This window comes from Falco cherrug, chromosome 8 (assembly GCF_023634085.1).
Source record: "Falco cherrug isolate bFalChe1 chromosome 8, bFalChe1.pri, whole genome shotgun sequence".
Taxonomy (NCBI): Eukaryota; Metazoa; Chordata; class Aves; order Falconiformes; family Falconidae; genus Falco; species Falco cherrug.
This window is the reverse complement of record NC_073704.1, coordinates 20,432,556-20,444,678: the sequence shown is the minus strand read 5'-3', so window position 1 is coordinate 20,444,678 and position 12,123 is coordinate 20,432,556. Positions and strand designations below refer to the sequence as shown.

The window sequence follows — 12,123 nt, the reverse complement described above, 5'->3', positions numbered from 1 at the left end:
ATAAAAATAACTTGAATCCAAAAAAAGTTATAAGAGAGTGCTGAATTTTTAAGGATTATTTTCATTAAACTGTTAATTTTCAAATATATTCTCAGTCCTTGGACAGCAAATGTATTTATTTGGAGACAGAAAAACACAGCACTCTCTGCACCATGAAAATTAATCACTTTTTGAATGCAAAAGTCAGTTTGCCTCCTTCTATGAAGATGCTAATATCAACATTATCAGAATCAGCACTCCAAAAAAACCAACAAAGCCTACTGTCTAAAAGATCCCACCGCTTAGTTCCTGTTACCATACAGAATTAAATATCTCCATTGTATCAACTTAGTGCTATCACAGAACACAGCATTATCACAGAAAACCAATGACCTTGCTTAATCCAAACTCTTAGCAGTACATAAAAAGGTCTACTTAAGAACTATGCTAGTTTTAGCAGAATGTTAATTTTGTTAGAGGGTAACAACTAATTTACCACGTGTTTACATAAAACTGCTACAGTCATAAGACACAAAGACCTCCACTCCCATACTCATTTCTAGTAGACAGATTTGTTTGTCTCTGATCGAGAGCAGAACATTACAGAAGTCATTAAACAGTAAGATTAAGGAATCAATAACTGCCCAGAAAGGCTCCCAACTAATTGGAACGGAAGCAATATCAACATCCCTTTAAAATTCTCATGTAATACCACAGTTTTGGCTGGAAAGCCTCACAACCCTTCGCACAGGCAGCTGAAGTAACACCTTGCAGCTTGAGAGAGGGACTGCAGTGTTACTGACACCCAGCAAGGACTATACCAGCTGGTTCACGTTTCTTCTGAAACAATTCTTACTTTGAACACGCCAAATATTCAGAACACAGGTTACAGCTCAGGGGAAATTATCTAGTAGTGAAAAGTTTCTGCTTTTCAAATTGATCGCCTTTGCAATGCCTGGCAAATTGTGAAATGCCTAAGCAAACATGAATAATCATTTCACACAGTAGGACTGAAGTATAATGTACACTTCATAGTACTCTCCAGTTAAAGTAGGTATCTTGTTACCATTACTCACTCTTCCCTCTGTTTCCGAGATCTACATGGTTACTATTTTATTACCACTACTTATTATATTTTAAGTGAAAAGTGACTATACCTGATTTAAGTCAATTCATGTTATAAAATCCTCTAATCAGCGAACAGAAATACCTTGCTTTTTGGTGTGGTTTTTTGTTGTCGTCGTCATTGGTTGTTGTTGTTTTAGGGGGGTTTTGTTGTTGTTTTGGTGGGTTTTTTTTTTTTTTTAAACACTTACACTTTCAGTCTTCTTCGAAAAGTATCCTTTATAACTAACATTCCATAACAGAATGTTAGTAACTGTTAAACAGGTTAATATTACAAGCCATTACACTCAATAGAGCCGTTTTGGTTAGCAAACAGGTGGACAGGCAGGCTGTGCACACTTACGGACTTCATCCTGTAGCTTTGCATGGCTTATCAAAACGCCCAACCAAGTCAGTTCACAAAGGCAGTGCAACCTTGCTTTGTATCTACAGTACAGAAAACTTTATACAGGTAATTCCATCACACATCAACCAGGTCTTTTACCAGTCTCACTACTCTCTACTTCATTCTCAATAAAACCAATAATTTTTTTCTCTGGTTCTGTATTTCACTGCAGCAGCAAAGGCACTGGAGCTAGCTAGAAAGCCAAGACAACATGGTACCTGATTCAGTCAGGTTAAGCTACCTGCTCCAGAAGACGAAACACTCTTTCACTATCAGGTATTTTACTTTTAAATACCAGTGAAAGAAATACTGAAGACAGAGAAAAGCACCTATTCAGATTCGGTACACTGATCTTATTAAATATCAAACTTTCAGAGCAGAAGTTGACAGCTGATCCACTCCATGGAACTGGAGCTCCACTGTGACCTGGTTGTACTCCACCACCATTCTCAGCTGAAGTGGCACTGCTCTCTGACTGACAAAGGGATCCCAAATAGAAGAGGCAAAAACTACTCACAAAACCACTTAAGAGGGGGACCTGCAAAAATCTTGGCTCCTGAAAGACACTGTATATAAAGAAATTCAATTATGAACATACATAAGCTTCACAGTGTCTTGGTACCACCAATTTAAGCCTGGCAACCCAGAAGAATTAGATAGGCGTAGTTCTTTAGTATTCACCAAAACAAAAATCTTGACCTGACCATATCTAAATAGCAAGCAAACTGGTATGAGTAACTTCAAAAGAGTAACAACGAACACAAAAATAGCCCACCTGGCTGTTTTCTAAAGGCCGTAAGAAGAAACAAGAAAATAACCTTGCCATACCAGACTAACTCAATTAACTAACCTGCAGTAATACTGCCACTAGCAATGATCAATACCCCAGGTCTGAAAAGGAGGATCATCTCACTATATCAAGACACATCAGAGGGTGATGGAGCAAAAGGGATTGAGAAATAAACCTAAAGGATTTGCATGTTGCCTTTTGGAATAATACTTTACTACTCAATAAAGATCTAAGAACCCTGTAAAAAACCTCTGCTACACTGCACCTTCATGATCTCAAGACTGCAAACTAAGTAGAACAGATGCACACTCCTTTTTACTGATGTCCTTCTGAGTGTTCACCTTCTATGTTATAATTCTATGAAAAGGGAAAATTTATTTATTCCATTTCTCAAAAAGTAAACTACAAACAAGTTTCAGCTACTGCCTGTTCATTCTTTATCAACCTAGGTTAAGTATTCCCAAGTGCTCATAACAGGAATCATCATCACAAAGATGCTGAATCTTTCAGCAGTTTAACTGTTGAGTTAATGAACTCTCCTACAAACTTGCTTATCTTTGCTGACCCTTGCCACTTCCTCAGTGTTCGTTCTGACTACATCTCCCATGAAACCCTCAAGTGCCTCCTATTCAGCCCCTTTCCTCCCTCCTGTTCCCCATAGCTATTCTCAGAGCAATACAGCACAGTTTGGACATGCATAGAGACCAGCTAACATTAAGTCAAAAAGAAGAAGTAACTTAAGTTAAAGCTGCAGCCCTGCCACTAACAAGGGCATGAATCTGCAACTCTGATAGAAGTGCTATTTTTTTTCCAAGCCCAATAGTATTCTGAAAATACCTTTAGAAAAGTATCTATCTCCCTTCCTGTCAAATCTGGGTGAAACTGATAGGAAGTTAGAAATTGGAGGGGCTGAAAAAGGAGTGAGGATGGATAGGTGATAGCCTGTCATCCTCACTGTCACCTCACCTGACATCCATAACCTCCATGTTCTCTTATTTATCTATAGTTTGACAGCATCATCAAGTACATCAAACAGGGCAACCACTGTGTTACATAACTGCATCCAGGGAATAATTCCGTAAGAAATACGTTAATATCTTAATGTAAAGAGTCAAGCTGCTCCAGCAGTGAGCCAGGATATAAAAAGAAATTATTTGCTTTTTCTGATCTGGTTTAGCTTTCTGCTCTAAAGCCCCATATCCTGGCACTGGACTCTCATCCAAAGACTCTTGAAGCACCAAAACAATCTACCATTGTAAAACTCACATACCAAATATTTCCTAAGAATCACAACAGAAGATGTACGATAAAAAAAAGCCAAAAAATCTAGAGCTGAAAGTGCTTCTTTCTGGATGGAACAAAGGTCACGGAATCAAAATATAACAAAAACCAGAAAGGCATGTCTGAATATTGTTTTGAGAATTGTCTGAATAATATCAATTACTGAAAATATTCATATTCTGAATACTGAAAGAAATTTTAGTAAGAGTTTAAAGATTGCATTTCCTCAAAAAAACCCCAACCAACCACAAATAACAAAGCATGTGTGAAAATATGTACCTTCTTCCTTCAGTTAATGTAACATCTCATACTGTGAAATTAACCAGCTGGAAATGCCATACTCTCAGATGCGGACAGAACACAACAGGGTTACTTTTTGTGAAAACTCAGTAAAAGTACCGTGGAAAATTTGAGATAAGAATGTTTTAATGTTGATGCAAGTGATAAACAGAGCTTCAAAACAATTAAAATCTATGCGTTATAAACAAATAAATTGCCATCGCAAAAGATACCAAACAAAGCAGGATGGAAATACACTTACATTATTTGGGTCAAGAAAAACAAAGGCAGATGACTTCTCACATACAAGTCAATTCTGCTTAAATCTACTCTCACATAGATCTCTTGTTTTCCCAGATCAACCTGCATCCGTGTCATGTACTTCTTTCTTAATGCTACAACAGTATTTTACTGAAGTGCTTGACCAATGGCTGAAAAACAATTGTCCGTTTATGCAGTCATCAATTCCCTTAATTACTGAAGAAACTCCAGGGTTTGGGTATCTTCCATCAGTTAGTGTATCTTCTATCTCTTTCCATGTCTGACATTCTAAGTCTACAAGTTACAGTTCAAAAATGAGAAGATGTATGAAGCTGAAGCACTACTCTGCAACATTTTGTTAAAACAGTGTTCAGGAGACTACACATTGACCTAGAAAAATTGTGCATCTCCTAGAAGTGGTCAGCATTTACAGATACGCTGTTATACAGGAGATCAATTCAAGTATATCTTCATTTACTGCTTCATTAACTTCCACAGTAAGCAGTTCTGTACTAAAAAGATTGAAGAGTATGCCAGCCTGAACAGTGCCCCAGCTATACATAAAAGAGCTCTATTCTGCTGTGCAAGACAGAAGCAGCTGATACTTGGCTGGTTAGGACAACACACAAGCCGTGAAACTGCTTTCAGTTTCCTTATTTAAGAATAAGTTAAAACTTCTGCTTGACTGTGACAAATATAAAAGTAAAGCCTTTATGAAGGTTTGGGTTTGGGTTTGTTTTGTTTTTTTTTTTTTTTTACCTGTGTTCTTGACTTAATCATCTTAAAAGAAGTATTATTCACAAAAAGCTGGGAACAGACACTCCCACGCAACATAAACTTGGTAACTACTAATTAAACAGACTTAGAGGAGCAAATAGCTGCACTATCTTTTCAGTTTACCTGAGCTGCAGAATTTCTAAGGATCATAAATCATTGCAGAAGTTAGTCACAATGCTATTAAAGGTTTTGAAGACAAAGTTTGACACAGTCTGAGGTAAAAGCATCTCAAGAAGTCAATTTGGAAACAGGCATTTGTTTTCCCAATGGAAAGTTTCAAAATCACAGATGTCAAACAGTACTCAGTCATTACATTTATGTTAATTAAAGCCTTTCAAGGTAATCACATAATTGAAAGCGAGTTCAATCTTTAGGTTACAAAAGCAAAGTGAAATATAAAGGGATGACAGCACAGTTACCTGATGTTATCTGTACTGTCTGTAATATTGATTGTTTACACAGTTTATTGAGAAAACTTCAAGACAGACTAATTCAGTTCCCTTGCAAATACCTTGGACAGCTGAGTGTGCTTTACATTCCTTACAGGCTTCATATATGGCAACAAGAGACTAAAAATAGCTCATGTAACATAACACAAACCCAGTCTACGAAGTTCTGCTAATAACTCTACAGTACCACTCTTCACTACTGTAGGGAAAACAAGCAACTGAAACACAATGTTCCTTAAGGTCTGCAGAGATCTAGCAGCAGCAGGACTTACAGAGTCAGGTCACCCACAGCAAGTAAGAAATCTTCCCACACATCATTTATCACCAGATTCTACAGAATTGAAATATTTATTTTAAAAAGTCTCATCAAAGCTTATTTTCACAGGCACAGGGCAACAAAAAATAATGGAGTATCTGCATAATTATGTTCCATCTTTCTTGAGATTATCAGATGAAATTATGTTCCTAAACCCTGCTACAGATGTCAGCCATTAATTACAGATCTCTAGCACAGGTCAGATGGGGTACTAACAGTGTCAGCTACCTTATACATCCCTGGAAGCTCCACAGCCTCCTTTTACTCAAAAGCCTTGGCAATTTTACAGCTGACTAGAAACTTTGAAGTTCTCCTTGCAGCTACAGCGCAAATACACTTTTTAGGGTGCCCATGTGTACGTTATATCCATCACCTACTCATATATCCAACTTCCCTTTTGGGTATATCAAGTACAATGGTCAGAGTTCCATCACTGCAGAACCCTGAGAACACCTTCCGAATGTTTTGAGTTCTTCCAGTCTTACCAGACACCCGCTAAACAGCAGCTGCAAAAGACAGAGATGGTTTCTTCATAATCCCTAGAGAGGTGCAGCAGGAAAACAGCAAGAATGCCAAGGTCAGCCTGGCCTCTCTCTGGAGCATCTAAGAGGAGGAGAAACACAGATCTCCTCTAGTGGCTGTGGATGCCTGGAATGGCACTCACATTTCAGCCCAACTTACTAGTCTAAATAAAGCTGAAAAAACAAGCTACTAGGATACATTTCTCACTACTATGGCACCGCTCTAAAATGCGGTAAGGACCAAGAATATTCTTTTGCTGCCACTAAGGATTTTTCTTTTCCAATTTAAGATGTACTAAAATCTACACATGAAATCAAAAGGGGTATTTCCTCCTGTGAGGTGAAAGTGAGACTTTCTAAAAAGTTAATGAGATATTAAAGGTACATTACTAAAAAAAGATATTGGGGAAGTGCAAAAAATGTTTGAATTCTTTATTGTACAGAGCACAAAAGCTGAAACCCATCTACCAGGACTAATTCCCACTAAGTACCATAGAAAATATGAAACAAAAAGGCAAACAAGCAGAAAGAAATCATTGCTTATGCACGAGGAACAGAGGGGGAAAAGCTATTGAAAATGACATACAGAAAGAGATCCTATACCCATTATAGGAAAGATAAGTCCTAAGTTTCACTGAAAAGGGATAAAGAAAGGGAAGTATCACAAGCTTTAATTTTAGGGGCTTAAAAAGAAAGTTCACTGACCATACTACTGTGAAGTACAGTTTATTCTGCCAATCCAAGTGAAGCATTATGGCAAGAGCTATGTTATTTCTAATGGAAAACCGCTAACAGTTGCTACTAATGGTCCATCTCTTGATTGTGTAATTGATAATCTGGTACAGGTTGGTTTCCATGGCTTTCAGAGAAGCAGCTGTAACTAAACAGTGCTAGTTACCAAAACGTGAGTTTCGTCTAGCAAGAGCTTCCATCGCAGGCGGCACAGATTTCTACTCATTATTTCAACTAAGTCTGGCATAGATGTAACAGACAAGGCAGGAAAAGTCTGTTATGGCCACTGCTTCAGTAGGATTTCAGCAATGATCAGTAAAACCCTACCTACAGCAGGAAACCAGCAATCACTCAATCAAACACACATTTACAGGAGACACTACAGGGCACTTTCCTCAGATACCCAGTGCACAAATGAAAGGGGAAATGGACAGATGCCCCTCGGGCCCTCTCTCAGCCTCACAAGGCTCATTACGCAATTTCCAACAGTGGCACTCTTGCTTTCAGTGCTCCAGGACACCACTAAAGCAGCATCAACTACAAGAAAGCCATATAAAGTCAGGAGAGACTACAAAACCCCCATATGCAACAAAACGTGTATTTTGCCACACCCAAAATATTTTTGGGGTACAGCACTGGTGTGCATTTAGCAAACTGGGAACTTGCAGCTCTCTGCTGCAGGAAGCACAGGAGTCAACATATTTTTTTTACATCCCTCTGATCTGTAAAAGTGAGTCCTGACTCTGTATGATCAAAGTATAAAAACTCTTTATTGAAGATTATGTTTTTCATTCATGTAATAGTAAAAGAACAGAAGTATGCTTGAGAAATCCTGGACAGTTTCCCATTCCGTCCTGGTCTGCATCTCCCACTTCTCCTCCCAAACTTTAAGAGCGACTAGAATCACTTAAGTCTGCAATGAGACTACAGGAAACACAGTCCGAGTTGTGGAATGACTGACTTTGTATCTTTGGCAAGGGAAATTCAGACACCTAAACCTTTTTAGTTTGTTAGTGCTGTAACTGACAGTACTCCTCATTATCCAGTCTGCCCTGTAACTTCTACTTTTGCAACTTCATAACTCCAAAACGCTCATGTTAATGCTCCTACAGCTCATTCACCAAGCCAGTAGATAAAAACCCTCCTGACAACATGTATATGGTTATTCATTAGACAGAATTAAAAAAAATCTCAAACAACAGCAACCAGTCATTTAGTATTTTCTCTCAATCAATTCTGAAAACAAATCTGGAGTTGAATTTGAAGGTTTGTTACTGGCAGTTTTGTTTCATTTGGGTTTTTTTAAAACTTTTGTACAAAAAGTAAAACTGAAAAAATCCTTCCTAATGCAATGCCTCAATTTTAAAGAAATGAAGGCAAGTATTAAAGGTCATGCGTTTATATCTATTACTAAAAGCTTATTGCTCCTGAAAATGTCCAGTAAGTAAAATAAAATCTCACGTGTTTCACTATGCTATCTTATGAAGCTGCTGTGGTTCAGAAATCACTTGTAATTTATAAATGTTCTGAACAAGAGAGAAATTTTATCTCTACTCAGTTTTGAAAATAAGCCATAAACATACACTTTAATGGTTTTTAAAGCTTTGAAAAAAAACACCACAGGAATATATTTCCTGGGTATTTTTCACAGCAAAACAACAAAATAAAGAAAATTCAAATGTACTTACCTTGATAGGGGCTGTTGAGAACTTAACTTTTCGGTCTGGCTCAGGATCTTCCTCTTCAGAAAGTCCAGGAAACTCCTCATATTCACTGTCATACATATATTCATCATCCTCATCCTCCTCTCCCTCCAAAATTTCTTTGCCTTCAGGCCCTTGGTTTTCTGGCTCTGTATCCTTGCCATCATCAAAAGCTACATTCTCTATTCCAAAAGCACTGAAGTTCCCGCTTCGCTTTTCCACCACTTGCTCCTCTTCAGTATCCCCTTCTTGCTCTACATCATAAGCTCGTGTAACTGGACCATCTTCCACAGACATCCCATCTCCTTCTTCCTCCCAACTGGTCTCACCGCCTTCCGTAAACTCTTCTACCACTTCCAAAGAGTAGTCGCTCCTCTTCTCTTCCTGTACTTGACATCTGAGTGGCTGATCCTTTTGACCAACACGAACTTTCTCCAAACCTTTTTCATGCCCTGAGGTTTCATCTTGTGCAACCAGCTCTGCACAGCTCCTCTCTGTGGGGGAAACCTGGGAGAGAACACTGTCTGATCTCTGCTGAGCCTCTGCTGTGCCCATACCCCACAGGCTTCTCTCAAGTACCAGTTGCTCGCTTCTGTCTTTCCCAAGCACCTCGCTCATCTCGTCTCTGAGAATCATAGGCACTTTGGTGGATGCAGCCTTCTCTGGACATCCTTCAGCAACAGCAGATGAACCCAAACTGTGGTGGCCTCTCAAAGGGTCCTGATTCAGAGGACTATAATTTTTGGACATTTCTTTGGATTCTTCAGTATCACTGTCACCCAGAAAGCTTTCCAGCCTTCTAGAAATGGGCCCTGCATTCAGGAAGGAGGATTTGGAACCACTGTTGGGATGTTGCTGCTTTAACTCCTCACCTTGATTTTCAACCTTCTCCAGCGCAATTGGAAGACTCGCTTCTGTATTAAAACTGCAGTGGTCCACCACACTGCTGCAATCAGAAGCTGAACTGCGTCTCCTCTTATCGTCACTTCTTTCACATTTGCTGGGGGAGTATCTGTCTACTGAGCTGCGTTGTTTTATATTTCGCTCAAATAGCTTCCTGGTCTCCGAAAACTTTTCCGCCAGGGCAACTTTGTCCAAGTCTGCCTCATCACTGCTACGGATGACCTTGTCGGCAGCAGAAGGCACTGACAATGAATCTGCAGGACTGCTGCAGGGGCTGGTGCTGGTATTGAGAAGATTGTTTTTCTGGACAATGAGGAAAGATGGGCTACCTGGAGAAGGTCCGTACTCTGCTGCTGTGGTCCGGCTGATTAATTTGGTCTCAGCAGGTGGGCTGCTTTCACAAGATGCTGTGGAAGAAGAGCCTCCCATTTGCAGAAACATATTTTTGATCTTGTGTACTCTATTGCCATAAGTGGCAGCTCTGCCTCGACTGTGGGGGTCGTTTCCCCCTCCATTGGAAGAGGTGCTCAGCTTCTGATGCAAGCCCGTTTTGTTGGAAGTGTATTCAGGATTGTTTACGCCATCGAAAGAGCATTTGATGGCATGGAAATCGGATTTGTAGGCATTTCGGTGTGGAGAAGCACTTCTTAAAGTCCTTTCCCCTTTGCCTTCGGTTTTCATCATCGTCGGAGAGAAAGCCCCCTCGACTCCTGAAGAAGAATGGGAAGGACGACGGCGAGGCACAAAGCCTCCACCCTCCAGCAGCAGGCAGAGCAGATCCCGCCGAGGATCCCAGGCGCAGGCTCTCACTCGGCCAGCCGCCGCGCTGGCGCCGGAACGGAGCGCAGGGCAGTGCGCGGGGAGCGGGGGGAATCACGGCGCGACAGCGGCCGCATCGGGCGTTATCCCAGCGCGGCCCGCGGCGTGCGGGAAGCCATCTGCGGAGAGACACAGCCCGCGTTCACTCGGGGCCTAGCCGGCTGTGACACGAATCCGAAACTCGGGGAGGGAGACGCCGCCCGCCGCCGCCCCGCGGGATACAGCCCATTGTGTCCGCCGGGACCCGGCTGCTCCCGCCCGGCACCGACCTGGCGGCTGCAGCGGGGATGCGGCGGCGGCGGACAGCCCCCCCCCCGCCGCTCCCTCCCTCCCTCCCTCCCTCCCTCCCGCCAACGGCCGTCCCGGGCCGGGCCGGGCGGCGGGGGAGGGGGCAGCGCCCGGCCCTTCCTGCCGCCCGCGGGAGGCTGGGCCCGGGCCGGACCGCGCCGCGGCTCGGCGGGACGGAGGCGCCCGGGCGCGGCCCCGCTGCCCGGAAGGGGGGAGCCGCAAGTTTCGGCCGCAAGTTGGGGTTTCCCCGCGGCGGCGCCCCCTGCGCGGCGGGCCCCGAGGGGCGCGCAGCGGAGCCGCCCCGGCACCTCGCCCCAAACTTTCCGAGCCAGCCTACCTGGGGGCGGGGGTCCCGCCGGCTCCTTCCCCTCAGCGCTCCCGGCCGCCCAGCGGCCGCGCACACCACGCCATCGTTACCCGCCGCCGCCAGCCGCCCTCCTTCCTTCCCTCCCTCTCCCTCCCACTCCCGCCCCGCCGCCGCCGCCCCGCGCTCCTCACTCCACCTCCACCCCCCCCGCCCCCGGCGCTCCCGCCGCCGCCCGCCCGGGGCTCTCACACCGCTCGGCGCCCTCCGCGCGCTGTGTGCCGGGCCCGCCCGCGCGCGCTCCCTCGCTCGCACACAAAGGGAGGGAGCGGCGGGCGCGCCCTTGTCCCTCGCCGCGTGAGGGAAGCGCGGGGCCGGGGGGGGGGCGGCGGGCGCGCCCGGCCCCGGGGAAGCGCCTCCCGCGCCGGGACGTACCACGCCGCGGCGGGATGCGGGTTTCGGGTGATACCATGTCGGGGAGGCGAGCGGGCGCGGGGCCGCCCGCGGCTGCCCGGGCCCCCCTGGCGGCCGTCAGCGCGGGGCGGGGCGGCGCCGCTCAGCGGCCCCGCCGCCGGGGGATGTTGGGCGCCGAGGGGTGGCGGCGGGCACCGAGCTGCCGGCGTTGGGGAGCTGCGCGCCATTTTCAAAGCCCCGGCTCAGCCGTGGCTCCCGCGTGGAGGGAAAGCGGCGGCTGCCGCGGCCGAGGCTCTGACAGGCGGGAGCCATATCAGCGCCGAGCGCGCCTTTCGCCTCCTCTTCCTTTGAAAAATCACGTCGTTCCTACGCCCCCGGCGCCGGCCGGCATCGACCCCAAGCACGGGCACGCGGCCCGGGCCGCTGCCGGCTGACCGCGCACCCGCGGTCGGTAGCCTCGGGCAGCAGGAGCTGCGGCTCCACAAGCAGGGCTGCGCGCGTCTGCTTCGCCGCTCCAAATAACGAGCTGGCTTCAGCCTATCGATCGGTTCAAGGCAGGGTTGGCGTGACCGTCTGGCTTCCAGTGTAGCTATTCCCACAGAGCGTATGTGAAAACCACACAAAATAATTAGGAGAGCGCTAAAGAGCACTGGTAGTTACCAGTTATTAGGCAACTGTTATTACCAGGTTGTGTAACAATTATTCAGAAGTCTAAATACTTAACTCTTTGAAAATAATTGTTTCACTGGTTTATTACTCAAATCAATGGTGATATTTACGCATTCTCTGAGACATCC

The 12,123-nt window shown here is 44.7% G+C and overlaps 1 protein-coding gene across 8 annotated transcripts in view; it reads right to left on the bottom strand.

Moving 5' to 3' along the window:
* Positions 1-11,441, bottom strand: part of LOC102050984 (neurabin-1-like) — a 43,106-nt gene extending 31,665 nt beyond the window's left edge. For 3 of the 8 annotated variants that reach the window (XM_027810586.2, XM_027810587.2, XM_005442897.4), the window contains exon 1: positions 8,584-10,634. In XM_027810586.2, the coding sequence (XP_027666387.2) occupies positions 8,584-10,185 (1,602 nt within the window). In that variant the 5' untranslated portion in view covers positions 10,186-10,634. Of the gene's footprint in view, positions 1-8,583; positions 10,635-10,945; positions 11,051-11,164; positions 11,302-11,347 lie in introns of those variants that run through there. The other 5 variants (XM_055719138.1, XM_055719139.1, XM_055719137.1 and 2 more) reach the window with 4 other exon arrangements.
* Between the last annotated feature and the right edge of the window lie 682 nt (positions 11,442-12,123).